Source organism: Solanum lycopersicum, chromosome 4 (assembly GCF_036512215.1).
Source record: "Solanum lycopersicum chromosome 4, SLM_r2.1".
Taxonomy (NCBI): Eukaryota; Viridiplantae; Streptophyta; class Magnoliopsida; order Solanales; family Solanaceae; genus Solanum; species Solanum lycopersicum.
In genome coordinates, this window is record NC_090803.1 from 59689731 (window position 1) to 59716606 (window position 26876).

Genomic DNA, 26876 nt, shown 5'->3' on the forward strand with positions numbered 1-26876 from the left:
TATTTATTTTTTAAATAAGTTTTATTTTAACTGAACGTCTATTTAAAACAATTTTTATATTTGTACTTTCCCAAAATTATGTACACATCACTCTTCCTAAATTCCACTATTATGTCTTAAATTAGAAAAAAAATAAAAATCATTGTTCATAAATAAGATAAACGAGACTATTTCATGGGAAATATATCCAATTCTAGAGAAAACGAGGAGTGAAAGTAATCAAATAAAATCATAATGATTCCACGAGGGAGTTCCTTTTAGGGGCATATTGTGATAAGATAAATTCTACAAGGGAGTGATTAGCAAATATGAAAGAAATAAACACTATAACGAATAAAATATCAGTTATTAATACGTTATACACCTATATATACAAACGACATTTCTTCGTTAATTTTCCCCTCACAAAAATCAATAAATTTTCCGATCGTTCCTTAGCCGACGCTGCCGGTTCTCCGTTTACAGAAATCTCCATTGTTTCCAAGGTAAACCATAAATTTATCCACCAATTCCTATTTTTTCGCATTTATATTCATACATTGTGTTAATTTTTGTATTAACGATTTGATTAAATTGTACTAAAATGGAAGCAGTGATTGTTGATTCGAACAGAGCTATGGTAGGAACAAGTGCAGTAATCGAATCGATGGGTTCAGCTGTTAATGGAAAGGAGGTGGCGGATGTTCGATTTGATCCGACGGCTGTAGTACCGGAGCTGGTGCCTGCAGTGGTGAAATCGGAAGTAGATGCGGCGGTTAATGGCGGTGGCCAGGAGCAGAAGAGGGAGATAGTGTTAGGGAGGAATATACATACGTCGTCCTTTTCTGTTACGGAACCTGATGCGGATGATGATTCTACTGGTGATAAGGAAGCGTATATGGCTAGTGTTCTAGCTCGGTATAGGAAGACTCTCACTGATCGAACTAAGTATCATTTAGGTATTATGTTCGTTTTGATTTTGAATTATCACACTTGATTCTGTTTATATTTGGTTACACTATGGATAGAATCGTATATTTGTTTAGATTGGCTTAGATTACCTTTTTGACAAAAGTTGTTACTGACGGCTAAGTTTGGCTCTTCAAATAGCTGTTACACATATATATTATGACTAGAAAGACTAGGATATCAGGTCCAGTGTAAATTTTAGGCTGAATATGTAAATAAACACCAAACTTGTTAAAACACTTCATCTAGACACCTTAACTCAGTTCATGACCTGCTCAAACTGTCTCAATTATACACACAAGGATATCAGCTCCAGTGTAAATTTTAGGCTGAATACGTAAACAAACACCTAACTTGTTAAAACACTTCATCTAGACACCTTAACTCAGCTCATGACCTGCTCAAACTGTCTCAATTATACACTGTGTGCTGACATGACAAAGTGGGTGAGTTTCACCTATCTTGAGATCGTATACATGTCGATATTGAGTTAACCTTGATTTTAAAACTAATAAAATCCATTCCTCTTCTATATATAGTTCTCCCGATTTATTTCTCCCCGTCAAAGTCTACCATTTTGTAAAACACTTGGACACCAAAAGCTCCAAGAACACTCAGAAACTAAAATCAATAACAACAAAAATATAAGTGATCATTTTTGGTTCATGAACACAAGGTAAAAATGACCTACCAAACTCCATGGCAAAGTATGATGGCTCTGGAAACTTTGTGGGCTATGTTGGTGCAACCCTTAAATGTACCAACAGATAGGTTGCTCTGCCAATTTCTGCTGGTGGCACAGGGTTGGAGAAGCTATTGCAAGTGAACTGGAACATAGGAAAGTAGTCTCTATTACTTTATAACACTTGGTGAGATTTGGCCATAAAAGGTCTCTATATGATGGAAAGAACTAGAATTACAGACCAACTCATCTTGCTATCTCTAGAAATATACAAAGTTGTCCTAAAAGGTTAAGCTAATGCTAATCTAGAAGTTACTGATCTTATATCGTCGATGTGTCTTTAAGTCGGTGGTGATCCTTCTCCAGCTAGAAGTGGAAGTAAACAAGACAAAAAAGGAAGAGGGGGGAAGCAGAAGGATTAGTTTTTTAGCTTTTGAGTGTAGCTGGGTTTGATTGGAAAGAGATGAGGATTAAATGTTTGTGGGTCTGGTCTTATTGTTGGTTTTCGGAAGAAGAAGTAGAAGATATCTTTTTCCCTGTTGCTCAATATTTTTGGAAGCTACTGAATCCATGTGTCTTTATTGCATTTTTTCCCCCAACTTACCCACACATGAAATATACGTTTCTCATTTTTTTACAGTATCAATGCCTTGTGTTTAATGAGTATAGTTCTTGAGTAGCCTAGTTTTCCGTTAGGTCCTTCCTAGTTTAGGTGTCCAAATGAATAATAAAGCAAGAAAGGGGCAGCTTATGCATTTGGCATAGATTCTACTACTATTTTCCTTTTTGGTCTTCTTGTTGGTTTCAGATTTTGATAATTTATTTATTCTCCGGGCTTAAAAGTAGCAGTTGTGTGAAATATTATATGAAAGTAGCAAAGTTGTTTATTCTACCAAAAAGTGTGTGTGTTTTGGTGTTGGTGTCATATCTGCTGATATTGATGTAACCTGAGAGGATGAAACACTGGGTGGCTATTTAATATGAAGTGTTTCTCATAATCTTCACCTAATTTTGATATAGTTTCCCCCCACCTCCTAAGTTGCTGATGACTAAAGTTTGTTTTTTCTGTTGACTTTAGCGTTAAAAAGTGCTCTCTAAAATTAAAATTATTCGGATCCTTGTATTTCCTTATTAAAAAGGCCAGTCTTTATTAGAACCTTAGATATTGATTGCCTTTGGACTATCTTAGTAATGTTAATACTTATATTTTGTGTGATGAATATGTTGAAATTAGCCAACTTTATGTCCAGTGGGTGGATGAACTAGTCTAGTTTACCATATCCTCTACTTCTTTCATTGCATTCCAAGTATAAAGAAATATTTGCCTGATTAGTTATGATTGCTGATTGTCACAGGGTATCCATATAATTTGGATTTCGATTATGGTGCACTCACACAATTGCAGCATTTCTCCATCAATAACTTAGGAGATCCATTCATTGAGAGCAACTACGGTGTGCACTCAAGGCAGTTTGAAGTTGGTGTTTTGGACTGGTTTGCACGCCTATGGGATATTGAAAAGGATGAATATTGGGGATACATCACAAACTGTGGAACTGAGGGAAATCTTCATGGAATCCTTGTTGGGTTAGTATATTTTTTAATTTATTCCTTCAGAACTTTAGGTTTGCTGCTTAAGAAATGATTACCCTCGTTTTTCCTCTTTTTTTACTAATCCTACGGAAAACACAATCTTAATAATGCAGGAGAGAAGTATTTCCTGAAGGAATTTTGTATGCTTCAAAGGAGTCTCATTATTCTATTTTTAAAGCAGCACGAATGTATAGGATGGAATGTGAAAAGGTTGGCACTCTACTAACTGGTGAAATAGATTGTGCAGACTTCAAAGTTAAGCTACTAGCCAACAAGGATAAGCCTGCAATCATTAATGTCAACATTGGTACCTTCCTACTCTTTCACTGTCTGAGATATTTCCCTAAATGCAGCGACCAATTAGTTGCCTAAGGTGCCATCTTTTTTGGTTTACAGGAACTACTGTGAAAGGAGCTGTTGATGATCTTGATCTTGTCATAAAAACCCTTGAAGACTGCGGATTTTCACATGATCGATTTTATATCCACTGTGATGGGGCTCTCTTTGGGCTTATGATGCCATTTGTCAAGCGCGTAAGTAGATTTGTTTTTCCAAACTGTTTTTATTGTTCAACTTCTCCTTGCATTTCTTAAACGAAGCCACTCTGAAGTGCATGTAGAAATACTTGGCTAATGTTAGCAAAGCAAGATTTATTTGAGGTACTCTTATGAAATCAAAAATGTGAAAATAGTATGCAGCCTTGTTAGGTATTTGATGCCACTACTAATGTTGCGGAAGGTTATAATGTAAAATTGTTTCCTGTTCTCCGTAACCATTGCTTTTGATAGTTAGGGAGAAAAGATGAAGAAAAACGCAGAATTCATTTCTTTTGGTTGATTAGGAGGACTAAAAGATAAACTAATCTTCTTTTCATGTGTTCCTTGTGTTGATATACTTCTTCCCAGTAAAAGCAAATCAGAGATAGGAAGATAAGAGATTTGGTATACAGATCTTAGTGTTTATGTTCATTTTTCTTTTTGATAAATAAATGAATGCTCTCATGTGAGTACTTCTTCACAGTAAAAAACTAAAAAGAGATTCTGTAAGCATAGACCATCCACTGCCGCAGCTTTTCTATAACATAGATTTGTCTATTATCTTTCATTGCTCCTACTTACTACTATTTTATGGAACAAGATGTTATTGTTGTCTCAGATTTTCCTAATTGTAATATGTTCAATTCTTACAGGCACCAAAGGTTACTTTCAAAAAGCCAATCGGTAGTGTGAGTGTCTCTGGTCACAAGTTTGTGGGATGTCCAATGCCATGTGGTGTTCAACTAACAAGGCTAGAGCACATTAATGCCCTTTCTAGTAATGTGGAGTACCTTGCATCAAGGGATGCCACTATCATGGGAAGTCGGAATGGGCATGCTCCACTTTTCCTTTGGTACACTCTGAACAGAAAAGGGTACAAGGGATTCCAGAAGGAAGTCCAGAAGTGCCTGAGGAATGCTCATTATTTGAAAGACCGCCTTATAGGAGCTGGAATCAGTGCTATGCTGAATGAGCTGAGCAGCACAGTTGTTTTTGAGCGACCTAAAGATGAGGAGTTTGTTCGCAAGTGGCAACTTGCTTGTGAAAGAAATATGGCACATGTTGTTGTGATGCCTAGTGTGACAGTTGATAAGCTGGATAACTTCTTGGACGAATTAGTTGAAGCACGATCAATCTGGTACAAGGATGAGGACGTCAAACCTCCTTGTCTCGCTTCAGATATTGGGAGTAAAAACTGTTGCTGCCCTCAGCACTAAGTGATCTCTTAGATAGAGAAGAGAAAAGCTATAGGTTTCCTGTTGTTTCTGTCGGAAACATTAGAGGCATCGTAAAAACGATGTTTGTATTAGAGAAGCTATAATTGGTTTCTCTTTGTTTCTGTATGAAACTTTAGATTCATTGTAGAAGTGATGTTTGAATTTTGACTTCGAATCTCGTAGAAGCATATTATTGTGGCCCTTATGCTTCTGCGTATGTGTGTTTTCTATAAGGAAGAATTTGCCAAAATTACGTGGCAACTTTGTGAATTTTTTGTGTGTTCCTCTGCACTTGTTCGGTTATGAGTGCAATATTTGTTTCAGCAAGTAGTTGCTTTGAACGTAAAGATATATCATTACTGCAAATATTTAATCATTACCAAAGAGTTCCATACTTTATATATTTCAATTTAACACTGGATCTTTAGGAACAACTACAGCACCATGGTTATTTTTCCTTACATTATCCTATATATCTGAAAATGGTCTAGTTCTTCTTTTTGTAGTACAATGTAAAAGATTATCTAAAGTGGCTCAACCATGACGGGATACTTGTTCTTCAGCATCCTAACAAGTGTTGGCTGGACAGAGTCATCTGTGTCTAACGGTGTCCATCTACAAGGAAGACAAATTTTCAAGTAAGTAATGCAGTTGCCCACAGGAAATTAGATTTTTTTTTCTTTCAAGAATACTGTTTCTTGTTTATTTTCCTTACTTATATCTGCAGACAAGATGATGGAGAAAGACAGAAATTTCCAGTTTGGCTAAGTTGATTCCAGGACACATGCGTGGTCCGCTTCCAAATCCAAGGAAGCTGAAAGGTTTTAGAGGATCCTGTACAGAATTCAACAATTTTCTTTGTTATGAAAATCTCAGAGGTGTTGAATAGAAGGAGCCTGCTTATTATGTTGAAGAACTTACATCAAATCTAGAAGGATCAAACTTCTCCGGATTAGGAAATATTTTGGGGTCGCGATGAATAGACACTACATCCAAGTTAAGTGACCATCCCTTCTTGATTTTGCACCCTGAACATGGTTTTAAAGAATCATTTTACATCATACAAAATCTAGATATCAATAAATCTGACAGTTACCCTCAATCTCAAAATCTTGTGCTGCTTTTCTTGAAAACCATGGAAGGATTGTGGCCATTCGAAGTGTTTCACTGATTACCTGAACATTGAAATATACACAAAAGAAAGTTAAATTTTTTTAAATTTCAGGGATGAACAGAAGCTGGATTTATGACTAGTATGCAAGCTCACTTTGGCGGTGTAAGGCATATTGTTGACTTCAGACCAGGTGAGATCTAACGTGCCTTGTTTTTGAGCTTGGATTTCTCTATGCTCCTCCTGTAATAAAAGATTCTAAGTTAGAAACTAATGTCAGCAGTAGGTTGCTCTTCTCTGTTAGGTTCAATAAGAATTACTCTTAGTCGTTCCAATACAGCAGGATTTTCTTGAAGAAATTTGAGGAGCCATGTTAAAGCGGCAGTTGTAGTATCGTGGCCTGCAACTAGAAGCGTCAATATGTTATCCTTAAGTTGTTTATCTGTGAGTTTGTCATCATCATCTCCTTCGGGTGCATCTTTGCCATGCTTCTTCACCAGGGATTGCAAGAAATCTTGTTTTATGTTTTCCCCACTCCTCCGTTGGTCAATTATCGAGTCTAACATAGCATACATTCGATCACGAGCCTGTAGTTTAAAGACAGTCATCTCTTTTAAGCTGTCCGTTCATCATATTTTGCATAGAATATCAACAATTTGTTACCTGAATGCCACGATAAAAGGCAGTTCCCGGGACTTTAAAGGGTAAAGAAGCAAAAGAGCCAGAAATAATCTTGAAATTGGTTCGAAATTTCTCTTGCTCCTCACCAGTTGGCTCTAAACTCATTATCATGTTGCCTATCACCTTCAGTGTAAACTGCAAAAAACATCATGCGAAAGGTTCAAAAATGCCTCCGTTAGACCAAACTCTAGGAAAAAATGATCACAAGACTCAACTGTGGAAGTTTCTTCAAGAACCAAAATTTTTCTTCCAGACCACTGATCCAATGTTTCAATAGCTAAACTGTTGATAAACTGAAAATACTTCTTTAAACCATCAACAGAAAGTGGTTCAGCAATTAGTCTTCGGAGTCTCTTGTGCGCCTCTCCTGTCTGTTGGAGCAAGCTTGTAGGTCCAAGTACTTGCTGTCCTGTGTAGAAAAGGTTTAAGCTCACTATCCCATCTTTACCTGTCAACAAGATCTTGCTTGCTTCTCTTCCCGTCATGAATACTGTATACCTTCCCAACACATAACTCTTAAACACCTTCCCATACCTAATAAGCAAAACCATAACACAAATCATAAAATTGAGGTCAGACTTTAGATAACAGAGTTTTCTTCGCGAAATGATGTAAAGATAGCATGTTGAAGAGTTTTCTGAAGGGAATGACAATGTTAGATCAATCTCCAAAGCTTATATATAGCAAGAATTATCTTGCTGAACAACTTTATAACCTTTCTAAAACATAGCACATATTCAGGATTGTCCCTGGAGAAAAAATTGAACAATTTTCGACGTGCTATATTATGATGTACTCACAGTTTCTGTCTCTTGTTGATGAAGCTGTATATACCAGCAGGGCTCGAAAATTCGGATATGAAAGAGAGACTTTCTCCAATAATAGGCCATCCTAAGGTACCTGGAATTGCTTCCATTTCTTTTGGAGAAGCCTTATTTGTTCTTAATAGAACTAATAAAACTACTACTAAAACCATCACTAACAACATTACAATAAAAATGATTAAGTCCATTCTTGATTGTGTTAAATCTGCAAAATTTGATGAGTTTATATGTGATATTCTACTGATGATCTCAAGAATGTTCTGTGAACAGCTTAGTATTAAAAAATAATTCCTTTTTGTTGTCCATTAATTTGTACAAGATGAATGGTATAAGACAAATTTGACCCCATTGAATATAATACTCCATCCGTCCAAATTTATGTGAGTTTCTTTTCTTTTCCTCATCAGTAGTCTCAAAAAATAACCGATTTCTATATTTAATAAGTAATAATTTAATTTTAAACTTCTCATTTAAGACCACAAGTATTTGCGTATAATCTATTCAAACACTATCGGAGTGGGGTAGGGTGGAGTGTATCGAAGGACAGAGAGGAGACGATATATAATTGTGGAAAGATACTTATGAAATTTGCTTTTTCTATGGTAAATGCGAAATGACAATAAAATTTGGCTAGAAAATTAAAAATCTATAATATTTTTTTAATTTTAAAAAAATTAATCTTCTTTTCATTTTTTATTTGAAGTGTTAATGTTAAAAAGGTAAAACTGTTCAAAAAGGTAAATAATATAGATAAAGTGCCATTCTAGCGAAAAGATTTTTCGCACAACTCCATTAAGAAGTGAATTTTTTCCATTCTAAGGAACATATTTGTCTTAAAAAAAATATATTTTTCAAAAATTTTAACCAACCAAACACGAAAAAATTATTTCTATCATTCTACCTAATTTTCTGCAATGCTACAAATGGACAAGACGATTTTTTACTTTCCTATTGGAATTAAGCCAAGTTTAGCTTAGTTGGTATCAACATCCTTGTCTAATCACAGCTGCTTGCCATGTGGATGAGGGGAGTTATTAATTAATCCTTAATTAACTTTGGCTGATTCATAGATTCTAAAAATTTTCTGTTTTGTCTTAAGCCACTTATTGTTTTTTATTTTGGAACTAAAGTTTAAAAACTTAGTTGGTGTAAATGACAGGCTACTTGACATTTGAAAGTGATTAATTAATTAATATTTTAATCATTGCAACAATGAATTTTTTTGGCGTTGAAATCATGGCGCTAATATATGGCATCTTCTTCCTAATAATGTCAAAATAGTTTCATGTCTATTTCACATTGTAGATTCGAACTCATTTATTTTTCTCGATTTATCTACGTATTCATTTTGGAATTCAATTCATGCTTCCCATAAAGACTTCATATCATTCTCAAGATGCGAATCGAGACATTCCATCATACTCAACGATGACAAAAATCCAATCATGTTCAATAGAAATCATAAAGAAACCAATCTATAAACTAGTATGAGGCTTTGTCAGGTACTCATAAATACATAACTGGAGAGAAATAAATGCAAATTTTTTTTCCATAATCTGAGATAAAGTATGGAATCTTTTCACCAGCAAAGTATTATTTTCAAACTCTATAGTAAAATACATAAAAGATGTTGAACAATATCTAACTGATGTTTATGAAACAAGTATAACCAGTAACTAGGTATTTTGATCATAGTACAAAGTGATCTGATCAGAATGCACTCCACAGCCTGTAACACTATTCATTACATATCATTATCAATATATACAAGGCTCTATGCTAATTACTCATTAATAACATGTAGCCTTTCTTTGACATTTTCAACCCCTGTTATTGAAGTTCATGAAGCTAGGTTGAGTCTGCCCACCGATATCTTGGGTACTTGTCGTAGACTGAGGCATGTGTGGCTGCTGTTGTTGAGTATGGTGATTACCACATTGGACAAACGACTGAGGCTGGGGAGGGAAATGTGGACGCGGCGGCCCCCTGCTTCCATTTGCAGCTGACATTTGACCAGCTGTTATCTTTAGACGCTGCAGTTCTTCTCGTAAAGCTTCATTCAGAGCTGGAAGTTATTCACACACATATGTTAATACAATAAACAGCAGTGAAAATTTTACTACTTATTAAGTTGTTATAAGACATACCGTCTCTAAGATGGGCTTGTTGTTCCAAAGCTTGCAACCGTAGTTTGAGTTCTTTGTTCTCAGTAGTCAATCCACTATTGTCTCTCTGCATCATCATATAGAAATGACATGTAAATGATTAAGGATATGTTAATTGTATTATGGTTCTTGACAACAGTGTTAGCAATAGCATAATTTGCAGTGGTAATATTCCATCCAGCACCACATAAATATAATACAGTCTATGTCTACAGAAATGTCCACAACTTGAAACTCTGATTTTGCACGCACAGCATATATGACGAATAAATGGATTGTCCTAATGTATTTTACCCACCAAAATTAATGAGAATAAGGGCAAAAAGTCCAACCGTTGACCCAAGTAATTCTTTTTAAAAAGGAAAACAAAAAAGGCAAGGAGCTTCATGGGAAAACAAGAATGGCAGACCTCCACACAAGCTCATATGCATGATTTTGTGGCAGTCAGATCCATACTCCACGATGACAAACAGAGCGAAGAAGTAGAGCATAAAGGTGACTTATCAATCAAAAGTTGAAGGTCAAAAAAAAAAAGATTTTACAACCAGAGCAATGAAAATAACATAGATTCTACAAAAAAATTTATTGCCAGCTAGGAAGATACCATACTCGGATATTTAGATGATGCTAGAAAATAAGATAAGAATAAGAACCTGTTAATTGATGATGACTATTCCTCCATTAAAAGAAAGATCATGAATTTAGCATCAAAGAGAAGCGCAGCAGCTTGAAAAAGCCTAATTGCTTGCCAGCTAAAGGGTGGAAAAAAAAAGGTTTGACTGAAAATTTTCCTGTATCCTAAGAAGAGTTATGCTTTCCATAATTAGCACCAAAGAGAATGCAACAGCTTAGAAAAGCTTAATTTCCTGTATTTTCCTCCCCTCCATCTTGCTAATGCTCGCACAACTTCCCTTTCTATGATTCTATGCATTCAGACCTTCACGGGATCACACTTTCTCACGTTTTCCAATATTCACCTCCCAACCACTAGTTCCGTCCTCCAGTGCCAGCAACAGCACCCTCCATATGTGATTAGCAATGGCACCATCTCTCTCTTCTCCAGTTCCCTATTACTATTTTTAGGCCTAACCATTTCATGTGTCTTGCAAAAGAGGGCAGGAACATGGAACATAGTACTCACTCGTTCAAACAGAATCCTAAATAAATAAATAAATAATGTAAAGAAATGATTGCTGTCAATGTAGTCATAACAGTTTAGTGTTAGATGGGAACAAGTTAACCCAATAACAGTCCTAATTCTAACTTCTTTGATGATAAAAGGGTTAATATTCTGCAAGCAGGAAACAATGAAAACCCGTTTACTGAAAATCAAAGGTCGCTTCACTGTTTTAGTAATAACCATCCCATTGCATTGAATATTTTGATCATCTGCCAACATTTCTTTCAAAGTCACTTTCTTATTAATCGCACTTTTCTTTCCCAAGTTTGAAGTTCTCATTAAATTGGTCAGCCAAATTTTCTCGCGAACAGTAGGACTCTTGATTCTTCATCATGGTCCTCTCATTAGGAACATAAGCAATCAATTGCTTGACCAGTATATTGGTACTTCAATGTATTTTCCTTCATCTAACCAGATGTTGGAAAACATTTAAAGATCAACACAAACACACTCCTTCCGAATCATCGGGACTCCTCTCCCTTTCCTAGCTACACTCTCTGCTAATATTTGCAATCCTGATCCTCCTCCTGAAGGCAAACCTACTTCACCTTCATAATGCTAATCCCCTCTCCTCCTCATGCACCACTAACCCCCTCATCCATTGCCAGCACCGGCACTCCTCAAGTCCTAAAAACCCCATCGCTAGCTTTGTGATGTCCCCCTCCTTGGCTGCAGCACCCCCTAGACTGCTGTTCATCAATTCTCCAATTTCTCAACCTCAATGATAATCCTTCACAAAAGCTACTTTCTCATCCCATAAAGCCATAATTTGAGTAAAAGACAAGATCATAAACATAGCACTTATTCAATTTTTTAATCTACTTTTCCTGATAGGCACTTACTCAGCTGAAAGACAACCTAAAAAGGGGAAAAACAAAGATTTATTTCTGTTGATGCTATGATTGTAATTTAGTTCTAGTCGAGTAATGGGGTGTTTTCATCCAAAAGAGCACTTTAACTTTCAAGCTTCTTCGATGACAGTTCAACTTTACTTTAAGAGGGAAGTAACCTGTTTCGATTTCTGAAAGCTATATTCTGATTCAAACAAAATCATCCAGGTAACATTGGATCAACTACACATTAAGTCAACTAAGATCTCAGCTCAAGTTACCAGCACTGTTGCCAACTTGTTTAATCACACGCTGCGATAGTTTACAAACTATGCATGAATCTTATTTCAAAAGCTCCCAAAAAATAACCTTTAGATATGATCTTATACATATCCAATGATGTGACTTGTAGGCAAAAACATTTCTATCCCTCTCTTCCTTCAGATCAACTGAAGAAATGATCCTAATCTATAGAACACACTGAAAATAGCAAATAGAGCCTCTAAATTTCACATCAATTTCAGCATTCATAACCTCTGATCTTCAATTACAAAATGGATGAGAGCTTGTTTCTCTTCCTCAACCCTCACAATTAGGTAAAAAGTACAAGAAATCTAAGTTGCTCGGACTCGGGTGCGGCTGTCTGATATGGCTACGAATCTAGAGGTCGGATCTTTCATGATCTAATTTTTAAGATTCGGGATATGGATCCATGTATAGATAAGGGTGTGGGGATTCACCTAAATATAATTAAAATATCTAAAAATAGAGTTTATAAAACCTTAATTATGAGATATTATGTGGAGAACTCGAGGAAAATATTGGAAAGAGATTAAAGGACAATGAGTGACATATAAATTTCTATATAAAAGGTATTCCATTTTCTTCAATTTCACCTTAGCCTGTGTGCTATTGATTATAGAAATCATTAAAACTATCAGACTTTCTCCATCCATTTTGGTCAAACTACCCAAAATTGGTTGACCATATCGGACATGGATCACACACCCACACCCACACCCACACCCATGTCGTGTCGACACAGGTGCGGCACCAAAAGTGAAGAGTTTGAGCAACTTAGCAAGAAATACAGACAGAATCTTTATAAGGACATCTATTAGAAAATCATCCTACCAAAATTCTTAATGCAACAAATTGGCCAGAATAAGAAAACCATGTAGTTAATCTTTTGAGCCAAACTAAAATCTCACAAGAATATAAAATCATAACATCCTAATTCATTATCAAGGCAATGAATAAATTGAGATAATTCAAGTTAAGTAAAAAAATCATACAAAGCAGAGAGCCATTTTGATTTGAAAATGTTACGACTCTGACTCTCACACATGCAATCACATATCGGAACACAAAAAGCTATTGAATCTCTAGGGTTATCATACAACAAAATCTCATAACCAAATATATATATATATATATATATATATATATACACACACACACACACTCAATAGTTTATTGTATGAAAACATGAGAAGCTATTGAATTTTCAAGGTAAGTGTATACAATAGAATTTGATAACCATGAAGAGTGATGCATATAGTCATTTTGCCTATTAATAAAACAAAGAAGAGTACTGTAATAGCTTTTAAGAATACAGTCTCCCTATTTTGTACCTGCAGAACCGTGATTTGAGCAGACAGGGTAGTAGCTTCACTCTGCAGAGTCTGCACCTTCCTCTCCAGTTCACTAGTATAACGAATTTTCCGCTCCTTCGAACGTGCAGCAGATTGTCTGTTTGCAAGAATCCTGTAATAATGCAGAAAAAAATATGAATTTCTACAAAAGCATAAACCAAAGTTTAATGCTAGAACTGTTATCTATAAGCGGACTTAGTATTTTAAGGAAAAATCGAAAACATACAAATTACAAGACAATAAAGTAGGGAAGACATGCTATGTAACAGTGACACGTCACACGCTATAACCTTTTGTGCAAAAAAAATTTAGATTACTAATGTTTACATTGAGAGGTCGTAAGTAACCTATAGTTTCCAAAACTTCTCATCTCTTACCATTCAGGTAATACCACCTCATTAAAGAATACATCATAGTAGCACTGCATTCTCTTTCATCTTAAATGAGCATACAAGGTACAATAATATCTCTTCATTAACTCAGTATTTCAGCTTCTCTGCTAGGACCCTCTGCACTGCTTTTAAGTAGTATAGTCCCCCCTCCCTCCCTCTCAATCCCTACTTCTATTTTCCCAATATAAAAACTTAACTTGTAAAGACTAATCCCCTGTGTTAAATATCCTGGCCATTCACATATAATGAAGTGGAAACTTATTTCACTTCCCACAAGAGAAGTGTTGCAAATGATCACCAACATCTTTTTCTCAAATCACATCCTTTTCTTTTCTTTTTCTGAGTGTGAGAATATGAAACTCGTGTAATTTCCACCAAATTCACACTTGACAACTCCATATACCAAGTCAAACATTCTCCTTACAGCTAAAAACATTGACAATTTTGGCATTCTAAATCACTTCAAAACCAAGAAATACAGCAACCATCTATTTTGCTTCATGTGCCCAAGAGGCCCAAAATGCCCAATAAAATTCGAAGAGAGATTTCCTCTAAAGCATTAGACCTAAGTATAACTCCAAAGTAAAAAACTCTTAACCAAAGAAAGAAACCCTCAACCCCAAAAAATTTCATACAACAATCGAGGCAAACAAAAACAAAAACTTTATGGAAGTTCAAACCTTAATAATCACTAAAGCTAAAGTATAATTCCAAAGTCAAACTCTTAACCAAACAAATAACCTCAACCCCGGTTTTTTTTTAAGAGACGTTTCCTCTTTAAATCGGAATGAACATAAATTTTTCAAGAAAAAAGTTGATAGAAGTTAAAACCTTTTGGCTCTCTTGGGATCAATCAAAGCCAACTCAGCAAGCCGATCAGGCGCCATAGCTTTCTTAACAGAGCTCTCAGCCTCAAACGACGCAGCAGAAAAAGAACCATCCATCGAATTGCTATGCCTATGACGAGAACTCGAACCGGAACCCAAACCCATCATCTTCTTCTCCTCCGACGCAGCGGGCGTTGTAGCTCCAGCTTCACCAAACTCCAGACCATCAAAAAAGTCGGCGTCAACGGAAAGGCTCCTGAAGTGATTCAACGGTCTAGGGTTATGATCAGCACCCGGTCCATTTGAAGACGAGTCAGCTGAATTCGCCGGCTGCATGTGGGTATCAGTAGAAGGGGATAAAGCCGGCGCCGAAATGTCAAGGTTGAAGTCAGCAACGACGTCGTCTAAGAGGATGTCATCATCGAAGTCCGGCAACCTGAAGAAAGTCTCCGACTGTGCCCGGCGGTGACGTGCTATACGGGTCGGAGTATCCGCCATCTGGTCAAGGTCAATCCGACCCGGTAGAAATGGGATGGATATAGGCTTTCCGGTGAACTTCGGGTCCATAGCAGACAAACCCAAATCAATTCTTCAGTTCAATTTTGGAAAGAAGAAGAAGAAGAGACTGTAGAAATGGGGTTTGGTTGGGGGGCGGGGGTTGAAGAAGGGAGAGAGGGAGTTGGCTAAAAGTGCAAACTCACATGGGAGGGTTTTTAATAAGGCAACTTTCACGTCTAACAAATAAAAAATTTATATTTGTATATTATAGCAAAGTTGATACAATTACATTTTATAGCAAATATATAATTGTATAATTTACTATACATATATAACTGTATAATTTGCTGGCCTAAATTGTATAATTCGTTCGTCTCGCTATACATATATAATTGTATGTGACCTATTTCACTACAATTGTATAATTCACTGGCATATTTCACTGTAATATGTGTATAAAATTTATTTTGCATACAATTGAATCGAAATAAAATATTTATATATTGTATAATTATAAGTGTATAGGATGAAGATATATATTCTTCTCTCGCTTTATATAAAAACAGAAACACAATTTATACACTTCTGTTGTATAAAATGAGAGAAAGTTATATTTCACTGCAATTGTATAATTCGCTGCAATACTTATATAAAATTTGCATTTGTATACAATTGAATTTAAGTAAAATGTTTGTAAATTGTATAATTAAGTGTATAGCACGAAGATATATGTTTTTGCATGTGTACATACAATTTTCTCTCGCTTTATACTAAACAAAAACACAATTTATACACTTCTATTGTATATAGCGAGAGAGGCGAGCAGAGGAAGAGTGGTGAGCCAGTATAAGAGAGTGGCGAGCGAGAGTTTTGGAAGAGAGGCGACTGACAAACTTTGACAATCATTTGCTATGGGACACAATTAAATCAAACAACGATTACTCCATTTATTTTAAGTTATTAGTTTGTTATTATATATCATTATCCCTTTATTATAGTTATTAGGAATGGTTAAACAACTCATGTCATGTCGAAGTGGTAAAGACTCATTTATTTAGTTACGAAATGCTTTAATTATAATTCGTCATAATTAAGTGTTGAATTGCTCATTCATTTTTGATAGAGAGATCTTAAATTTGAGTCTCTTTAAATTAAGCATAGAGAGGTAAATACTCTTTGTTAATCAAAAGGAGAATATATAAAAGTTTGAATATAATCAAATTACTCTTTGTTAATAAAGAGGAGAATAAATAAAAGTTTGAATATAATCAAATTTTAGTGTAAAAATCAAATTACAAATCGAGATTTTTAAAAGATTTATATAAAATTTCAAAGTCCAATATGTAGAAGATTAAATAAGAGGTTTTACTATTTTATTGACTAGTGTAAACTCTATTTTTTTTAACCAATACTTTAACATAATAAGGAATTTTTTCAAATTTGAAAAAATAATAGGAAATAGTATAAAATATTAAATTATAAAACTTATATATATATATATATATATATATATATATATATATATATATATATATATATATATATATAAAACAATCCTAATTTTGACTGTATAGCGTTATCATAAACTAAAATTTTCTTTTAATTTATTTATTTTTAAAATTAGTTTTCTCCTCCTCTTAGAAACTTTTAAAACTGTCACTATCATCTTGCAAATAAGCCTCCACCAAATCTTCCATATGTATAAATATGAGCCTCTTTGAACTTACTTAAGCAACTGGTCGCTAGATAGGAATACTGAACCAAACTTAAAATCCTAAACGTTGTTGCATGCATTAATTTATCGTTTCTCGATAACTTTTCTTTATCTTTGCTAATTTGAGTTAATTATTATTTTTTATCTAGGGATGGTACAATATAGATTAAAGGTCAATGTCATTTATTAGAGCTTTAATTTGATACCTGAAGTACATGTTTAAAAAGTATGAATGAAATATGAAGAGTTCCGGCTTTCATAAAAAGTTGTGACTTTTATGAACAATTGCAAATTTTATGAAAAAATTGTACCTTTTATGAAATGTTTTGATCTTTCCGAAGGGTTATAACTTTTTCAAAAAGTTGTCACCTTTCCGATAATGAGGCACAATAATCATTTGTTCAAACTACCCTTTGTTATCTACGAATAAGGAATTTTCTCTCATCTTAAAATAATGAATTTTTTTGAGTTGCTCTTCTTCTTCTACACAATTAAATATTCATATATTTTTCTCCTGTTGAGTGGCTCACTGACACCATTATTTTTATATCATTACGCTGACGAATAGAATCTATTATAAGGGTATCTATTATCTTGAACCTCGGGTACTTGAGGAGAATAATATCCTTACGGGAACATTATGCATTCAGCGTACTCGATTTTTCCTTTCGATTTCATTCTATTGTTACAAATCCTGGTATGTTTTTTTACAATCATCAATTTATGCTTATATTATTACTTGTTTTTGAGTACATGCTTTAAACTTTGTTGTTTATATTTCTGCAAAGTTATTATTATAAGTATTTGTTAGTACAGATTAATAACACACGTCAATTGGGTATACACAGAAGTTTTCTCTACTAGATATATTGAAGATACAATAAAAAAAATCCCTCAAAGATCTATACTACCATCTCTCGAGGACAAAATTAAATTTGATACGTCATTGTAAGGACATAAAAACCTTATCGTACCTTGATGTGCAAAGTGAACCAGTAAAAGAAGACAAAAATTAATAAACTTTTGACATGACTTCAAAAATGTTATGCGGATGACATATAAAGGAATATAACTAGATTGAAACCTCTTTTAATCCCAAAGACATAAACACAATAAATTAATATTTAATATTTAATATTCAATATGAAGTATGAATACACTATCCAGCTTACCACAAGTTTGCAAATACTTTTCTTGAAGTAATAATATGTTTCTCGACACACTGAGATTGAAATAGAAGTGTAGTTTTATATTGAACTCCATCACTATTAGAATATTTGTCTATTTTTTTTTTTGCCTTTTCAAATTTGTTATCCCTTCACCAACGATTATTTATTTATTAGAAATTTAATACCTTAGGTGTGATGTTCATTTGATTCCCCAAAAATATCAAATGGTAACACTTCATGGAAGTAAAAGGATAAATTATATAATTATAGTGTTTGTTACTACGTAATCTTGTATGTAAGATAATATAGTGTTTTAGTTTTAATGACGGATAGATTTTAAGTATTATTGTGTAAATTTCGTATTATTGAATTCTCGCACGAGGTACGACTAATTTTACTAGTATATATATAACTTAAGATTTAAAACTGGACTAACGACTTTGGATAATATCATGTTGTGACATGTTGTCAACACATGCAGGACCTACAAGATAGTGTCATGTAGGACGAAAAGGGGTAGACAATTATTTATTAAATAAGTTCAGGAGGTGATAGGACCTTAGTATAGTATAAGTGTATCTCTGGGATTTCGGACATAGATTGAAGGGGTACTTGTGCATTATCTTTATATAATTTCATGGAATGTTCTAGAGTTGTAGAGTATTCTAGAAAAAAGTTATATATAAATATGTAAGGACTTGTTTGATAATTATTATTTACGTAATAGATCTTAAGTTAGTAGTATAATTAAATGAACATTCATTTGTAAATTCATCAAGCAAAACTCACCAATTTTTTAAGCAATATAAAAGTCTTCTTCAAAACTCTCATGTCTTTGTTCATTCTCTTAACGACCTAGTATTAAAAGACATTCTTATGCTATGTGACATCTAAGTGGCGTGATAACGTTGTAAGTAATGACAATAAACTTTAAAATGAAAATGTTATAAAGTCGAAAAATCGATAGGAGAAATTGCTGATAAAAAAACATCACTACTGAACAAACCTATAATGATCGTATGATTCATAAGATGTTGGACAGGGTTCGATACTCTAATTCTTTTATGATAAATTTTTATATTCGAAAAATGTACGTACAAATTTATATCCAATAAATATACTCAGTTCTTCTTTAATGAATATTGTATTCGAGTAAGAAGTTTGTATCTAACAAATGTATTGTTTTTCTATAATGAATTTTGTATCCAAGTACAAATTTTGGTTCCGAGTATATGAATAAAGTTTTTGGCAATACATACAAGAATTGATTCAACTATATATATATATATATATATATATATATATATATATATATATATATATATATATATATAGTGTGTGTGTCATATTAATAATTCATAAATATCGTCAAATAGTTAAATTAAAATTTTAAAAATAAATTACAACACATAGGAGAGACCATAGACACAACGTAAAATACATTTTCGAAATGAGTCAAGTGGTCAAATGCATAAAAAGTGAGGTGAGTGTTTTATGAATTTGAGATATTAGTCTCTCAAAAAAAATTTACGCTTTCATAACATTAAAAAAAAATTGTGAATTATATAGGATTTTTTTTTTGAGAATTAGTGTGAAATTTACAGAAAAATCATACTACTCTCCGTGTAATTCACACTTTTTTTTAATCTAATCACTTCAAGATATTTAGGAGTTTGCTAATTTTGAAATTTCTTTTTTCTAGACGAAATTAATAAATGATAGAATATTTATTAGCAATAAATTTCTACAATTATATATAGGTGCAGGAATTAATATATGAAACAAGGGGGGGGGGGATAAAATTATAATTATTCTTATTTTATTTTCATAACAAATATTGCCAATTTAGAAATATGATGAATAAATATAATTAGTGATAAAATAATTAAGAAATATTCTTATTCTATTTTCATAATAAATATTGTCAAATTATAAAATATGTTTAACAAACATTATTGGTTTGCTTTGAAAAAAAATAGAATCAAATGTGAGAAAATTAATCAAAGGATTGGAAATGATGGAACAAATTAAAAAATAATGGGATATTACTAAATTATTTGGCTCAACTCTAGAACACTCAATTATTTAATTGGTTAATATAATCACCACCAAATAATTGGGGAGTAATATTGTTAAAGAAGTTTGCTTCTTGTCGGAACAATTTGTTGTTTTCTATTCAAGTGATTCAATGAGTGTTTATTACTCATTAACAAAAAAAAATTATAATGGTTTTGACATTAACAATGCCACCAACAAATGATTAGACAACAAAGGAATATAGATACAATGAATTAAACTAAAAAGTATATATTCAGATGATATCTGAATGTGACTCATAAAATTATTGTCATTTAATTTAGAAATTAAATATTTCAATTGTGGAAGTTATCTTTTGGATTAATATAGTAAAATTGTATATAATAATTCGATCTTTTTTTAGACATTGCACATAATAAAAGTGTAATGTATTAGATTTTTTTTAAAAAAAAAAAAATATTTATGGTGGAACTAAATCATTCATTAATACCACTTGTAAAAATAATGATGATATTATATATGGTCTATGGATTAATTATATATAGTTCTTCAAGGATCACAAGTTATATCGTCGGCCATAGATATGAATATTTTTTGCAGATAAAGACAGGTATTGCTATTTAAAAAGGATGTTCATATTTTTAATTAATTTAAGATATAATTGAATAATAAATTAAACTTTGTATTAAAGCTAAAATTAATAACTGGTTAGGAATTCAATCAATAAACATGTATTCTAAAATTATCACTACTTACCATGCAAAAAGATTGCTTGGATCTTTATGTATTTTAAAAATAAGTATAGTTGAATTACGAGCTAGATTAATTATATGAAAAAATAACATAAATAAATATCTTATCTTATTATAATTTTTATGATTTTTTATTATTTAAAAAAGTTATAAAAATTTCTTTTTGAATATATCTCTATCCCCTTCGGATATTTCTATCTCATTTCGAATATATTCATCTCATAATGTATCAATCTTAATTTGTAAGCATTGTACCCACATGTTTCCTGATGAATTTGAGAATTTTAAATTTAAGGGATTTTTGTAATGACAGAATGATCTCGAGACTTTTGTACTTGGCTCTGTTTGTAAGTTGGACCATTGTACTTCTGATTTTGCCAACTGAACTCTTAAACTCATTCAAACACAATATTTCAAGCCCCTTTCTCATCATTTGTATGTGCGTGTATTACACTCAATTTACACATGAAATTTCACGTTATTTTTAATGACACATCAGTATTACTATTATTTTTAATGACACATCAAAAATTAAATATTTAAAAAAAAAAAATTTTAAGAAGGTGAAAATTTCTCTCTCTTTATACTAATTTTTCATATTTCCATTTCATCTTCTTCCTCCTCACCCTCTACCCTTCACTACAAAAAATAAAAATCATCATTTTTCGTCTTTCTCACACTCAAAAAAATTTTTATTGACAAAATGTGAAAGATTATAGTTAGCTCTTACATATACTTTCAGTTTTATTTATTTAGATTTGGTAAAAAATCTATCAAGAAAACTTCAATTTGAAAAAAAAAATATGTTTATAAGTAAATTCAAGCAATAGATCTTGAAAAATTAAGTTTTAAGAAGATAAATGAGATGTATTTTAACAAAGTTTTTTTTTATTATGATTATGTTAATGGTGTATATGTCAAAAGAGAAGAAAAGAAAATGGATAGGGGCAGGGAGTGGGTGGATGGAAAATCTGGGCTGAAAAGAAGAGAAAAAAGGTGGGATTGAGCTGAAGAAGAATATGAAGAGAGAAAGGGTTGTGGCGGCACGGTTGAGTTGATTGAAGAAGCAGTTTTTGATTATTTTTAAAAAAGTGATGTGGGGAAGAAGATAGATTTTTTTTTAAAATTTTTTTATTATATAATTTTAATAATTTAAAACTTAAAATTTAAAGTTTAAAATTTTAGAGGGGTTTAATAATTGTGTTTTAGTTAGTTTAGGAGTCCAGATGACAAAGAGGTAAGTAGAAGGGTTCAAAATACAAACTGATACAAATATAAGGGTCCACCAGACCATTCCATCTTTTGTAATTAGCAAAAAAAATAGGAATATAATTTAATTAACTCATAACACTACAAAATTTATATATATATGTGTATGCGTTTTCCCAAACAGAAACACATATAACTGAATGGTGTCAATCAATATTTCTTTATCGAAAAATTATATTATATAATTAAATATAAGTATCTTTTTAATATACACAATGCATATTGCGTATTAACACTTTTTGATTTCTATATAATTTTATTTTTTATATTTTAACACTTCTTAATTAAAATTCTAACACGGATCATTGTGCAGGTCTTGCTATAGAAGTCGGTATGTCGGCATATTACAAGTGTATGAAAAAATAACAGTTTGAGTCAACAGAAATATTATAATTATGTGTATAACAACCCAACATGATTGGTAAGTTGATTCACGATTGGTAAATTTGAATCACGATTGGTAAATTTGGGCTTTGCCAAAAGTTTTTTATGTTTTTCTTTTTAAATTTAATTATTATTAACGCGATTAATTTGTAAGGCAACGAGGAACATAAAATTTACTCAATTATAGTGGATCTTTATTATTCGAGTTGTCTTCTATATTATTTTCGAGTAATTAATATCTTTCTTTTATCAGAAAAAATAACTAAAAATGCTCTTAAATTATTCAAAAATAACTTAATTTGATTCTCCAATAATTACTTAGCTTAAATTATTCAAAATAACTTATTTTTATTCTCTGTCAAATTTTTAGCTAAAAAATGTTATCTCCGTTGGTCAATTGGCTAAGAAATGCCCTTTGATTAAATCAAATATTTCAAAATACTTACTAACGATCTACTAAACAACTTTTGGTTACATGAAAGTCCATGTTCCTTCTGTAGCTATATTATTATTATTATACTACTATGCTTTTTCTACTAATATATATTCCTAGCTTGTAGGTTCATAATACTGGTGTAATCATTCATAACGATAATTAAGTCAGTTTTTTATGGTTTAGATGAACAATTTGTTCTTTAATTTAATCATGTCCCAAAATAATTTCGTACTTTCAAAAAGGATTCAAAATCAACCTCCGAAAATTGACAAAAACAGAACTGATATTGAGCTGTTGATTTTATCCTAAATATTTTATTTATTTTTTTACTATGAAATTGAATTTTGAAGGTCGATTTTTTAGCACAAAAAATCAGTAAAGTGCTAACCGACCGAGCTCGGTCCGTGACCTCTAGGGCCGTTTATGTTTTTTTTAGAATATCAATCTTTAAAGCTCAACATTGCAATTAAAAAAAAGAAAAAGAAAAAGAAAACCTTCGGAGACCTGACTTTCAACCTTAAGACACTAAGACCTAACCTTCAACCCAATCCTAGACCCAACTCCAACCTTGAGACTCCAGGACTTAAGACTATATCAAGCTGTAATTTGATCGAGTCTCGAGACGATTGAGTCAGGGGGAGGGATTAGTCATGTGTCACTTCACGGTTGAGGGTTTGGTAATGTGTCGATTAAGGATCGAGTCTTGAGTTGGGGTCAGGGCCTCAAGGGTTGGATCACAGGTTTTGGTCGGGTTTAGGGTTGATGTTGGATCTAGGGTAAGGAAGATCTTAGATTAGGTAATAGGTCTTGAGTTAGGGTTTAGGTCAGGACATTTCTCGGATTGAGAGGTTTTTCTTCGACTCCTGAGTTGGTTAGGGGCAGGTTGGTCAAATTATAAGGTGTTAGGTTGAGGGGGTTAGGCACCGGGGGTGTTTGGGTGGATTAGGTGATGAAGGATGAGGTGGTAAGATTGAAAGAGAATTTAGAAAAATATTTTTCTACATTTTCGTGAAACATCTGCTATGGAGGTTGAAACTTTAAAAAATTGATGGTATGACAATATAAAATATAAATGTAAATATTGCAGGTAACAATTTAATAATCATTGATTGATATGAATACTATATCACTCTATTCCTTTTAGTTAGTTCAAAAATCTATTCTTTTTAGGTAGTTCAAAAATGAATTAAAGACACAATTGCTTATTTGGCAAAAATTTAATGACACTAACAATATTTTATTCATGTTAGATCTCATATTATATTTTTCAAACTCCATATCAAATCATTCTATATCACATAAATTGAAAAGAAAGAAGTAATTAACTAGCTTATATAAGGTCAACTTACAGATGAATTAATAACATTTTACATTATTAATAAATTAAAATCATGTGATTAAGCATATAAAACTCAATTTATCTAAGAAGACATGCTAAGCTATCTTCAAATGGTAATGAATTACAGCTCTCTGATTATATGATCATGTATTAACTACCTAATCTGTTGAAACTCGTAAAGTATACCCTTGTCATTGCAATTTTTTTTTTCAATTCATTAAAATATGTTATATTTTATATTTAATGTTATCTCTGTCCTTATTTAGTTGTCCATTTTACAATTGACACACATATTAAGATAGCAATAGTTAACATAGTGAAGTTATAATTTTACCCTTATTAATTATGATTTCAAAAATGATGAATTAAAACTTGGAAAATTTTCAAAAATTTAAATGAGGTATAATAGAATTTTTTTTTTGTCCTTTCTTGATTTGCCAAAATGGACAAGTAAATAGGGACAACTAAAAAAGAAATATGCTCAAGTAAATAGGGACAGATGGAGTAACTAATTATACATTATTTTTAATGACATTATATTTTATAGAAACACAAATAGTATGCCATTTTCAAGCCTATAAGTTACACTTTTTATTTCTTTCATCATTTGGTTTACAATCAGGTTATCTTTAAGATTATAATCCAAAATTAACATATCAATCTATATATGAGATAAATTATTCCGTGATAGTAGCAAAGCTCAATGAATATAGTGCAGCGGATAAAAAAGTAACGCCCAATGAATATAGTGTAGCGAATAAAAGAGACGTGGATAAAAACTATATGCTAGAAGTTCTACATCTTACAAATACGTAAAGATAATTATATTTTTATTTAATTTCAAAATCATTGATTTCAGAATAATAATTAAATGACAATTATTTAATAAAAATAATAAATGACAATTTTTTCTATACAAAATATTTTGATGAAGAATAAAAAATACAATCAATGTTTCTACTTTTAAGGATCAACATGCTTTTAATACAATATAGATAGATAACTTATTTTGATGCTTACACTTGTATTTTAATTAATCTGAAGAAAAATTTAATTGGGATGGGATTTACTTAAAAGAGAAAATTTTAGATAATAGCAAACTAATAAATTAAATTAAATGTTACACTTTGATTTAATTGTACTTAGTAGCAAATTGTTTGACAGTTACATTTCTCCCTCAAATTCTCGTTCGCCACTCTCCTTTCTCGCTCCATCTCTCGCTCGCTTCCTCTCACTTTTGTACAAACACAAGTATATAAAATGTATTTTTGTTTTACAAAGCGAAAAAAATTATATATATACACATAATTTTGATTCCCTCTCTCTCCTCTCCCAAATCTCGCTCGCCACTCTCCTAGATCTCGCTCGCCACCCTCTCCTCTATCGCTTATACAAACAGAAACGAATTGTATAAATTGTGTTTCTGTTTGTATAAAGCAAGATAAAATTGTATATACACTTGCAAATACATATATCTTCGTCTTACACACTTATATATATGTATTTGTTTGAGGGCATTTATGTAAACTTTGCTATAACATATAAATATGAATTTTCTGTTTGCTATATTTGAAACTTTGCCCTTTTAGTTAAATGTTCTGCTTGATGTAAACTAGTTAGCAATTAATTATTACACATGATTTTAATTAGTGAAAAAAAAATTTGGATAAAAAAAAATTATTTATTATGTGGCTGCTGGGATTGGAGCCCAGGTCTCCACGGCCACAACGTGGAATTCTTACCACTAAACTACAGCCACAACATGTTCCCTATTGTAAATATTTTTATTTATATTTATATATACTTTATAAATTCCAAATTAAAACAATTAAAAATTAAATTAATGAGTTTATTACATCCATTTTTTAAATATTGATAACTCCAACTAATAAAATCCATTACTCTTCACAAATGTCTATAATATGGAGGACTAATTTTTGCATTTCAAACATAGATCAGTATATGTTTCCTTAAAGATTCAATGCCACAACTCCTCAAATGACAATGAAAATACGATCACAATGAATTGTTTTATTCATTAGCCTAATAGGATATAGGGACGGATCTAGAAAGACGATGTTGAACTTAATAGGATTAGTTATATGAGTTTATGTCTAATCGGTACAAATAAAGATAAGGTATAAATATTTTAATAACTTTGGTATCAAAGCAAGCTTGCGTGCATCACAATTAGTTTCACGGGATACTTATCACTCACCATCATGTACCAAGCAACTCTATCAACCAAGATTGGAACAAAAGAAATCACCTAGCTTGTATTTTTGCCTCTATTAGAGATCGAACCTAAAAATCCGAAGTTCTAAATCCAATTCTTTCTAAAAAAATAAAAATAAAAGTAGAATCAAGAACTCAATTTGTAACTTGAAAATTGAACATAAAAAATTCAAAAGAAAAGAATGATTGAAATTTAATTTTGTTGGAGCCTTGTACGACTCAGAAGTTTATTAACTCAAATATTATTCTTATAATTCATGTAAAATGCATTTAAATTTGGACCCTTTGAAAGTTGATAAAAATGTACATAATCTGAAAAATTTTAGTAAATAGAATTAAATGCAGCAAAGAGAGTAATAATCTTACCATAGTTGAATGCAAATATGCAGCCTTTTTAAGTGT

General features: G+C 32.1%; 3 protein-coding genes and 1 non-coding gene across 5 annotated transcripts; 1 reads left to right on the forward strand and 3 right to left on the reverse strand.

The window, feature by feature from the left end:
- The first annotated feature begins 176 nt into the window (after window positions 1-176).
- Window positions 177-5246, forward strand: LOC101262912 (serine decarboxylase). 2 transcript variants are annotated; one of them, XM_004237726.5, is made up of 6 exons: window positions 177-485; window positions 594-938; window positions 2986-3217; window positions 3337-3530; window positions 3620-3756; window positions 4413-5246. In XM_004237726.5, exons 2-6 carry the CDS (start codon window positions 617-619, stop codon window positions 4974-4976), a joined length of 1449 nt encoding a protein of 482 aa, XP_004237774.1. In that variant the 5' UTR covers window positions 177-485; window positions 594-616; the 3' UTR covers window positions 4977-5246. The 2 variants fall into 2 exon arrangements, with proteins under 2 accessions (XP_004237774.1, XP_010320069.1); XM_010321767.4 differs by having other exon boundaries at window positions 179-485; window positions 613-938.
- A 98-nt stretch (window positions 5247-5344) lies between these two features.
- On the reverse strand, window positions 5345-7997 carry LOC101263406 (abscisic acid 8'-hydroxylase 3). The gene is made up of 9 exons (XM_004237728.5): window positions 7569-7997; window positions 6984-7302; window positions 6751-6903; window positions 6408-6674; window positions 6244-6330; window positions 6073-6151; window positions 5898-6004; window positions 5692-5810; window positions 5345-5591 (listed from the first exon to the last, which is right to left on the reverse strand). Exons 1-9 carry the CDS (start codon window positions 7778-7780, stop codon window positions 5501-5503), a joined length of 1434 nt encoding a protein of 477 aa, XP_004237776.1. The 5' UTR covers window positions 7781-7997; the 3' UTR covers window positions 5345-5500.
- Window positions 7998-9123: 1126 nt separating this feature from the next.
- Window positions 9124-15516, reverse strand: LOC101263700 (transcription factor VIP1). Its single transcript, XM_004237729.4, has 4 exons — window positions 14646-15516; window positions 13402-13534; window positions 9740-9824; window positions 9124-9657 (listed from the first exon to the last, which is right to left on the reverse strand). Exons 1-4 carry the CDS (start codon window positions 15206-15208, stop codon window positions 9413-9415), a joined length of 1026 nt encoding a protein of 341 aa, XP_004237777.1. The 5' UTR covers window positions 15209-15516; the 3' UTR covers window positions 9124-9412.
- Window positions 15517-25926: 10410 nt separating this feature from the next.
- On the reverse strand, window positions 25927-25998 carry TRNAH-GUG (transfer RNA histidin (anticodon GUG)). Its single transcript has one exon. It is a non-coding gene; the product is annotated as a tRNA-His (tRNA).
- Window positions 25999-26876: the final 878 nt, after the last annotated feature.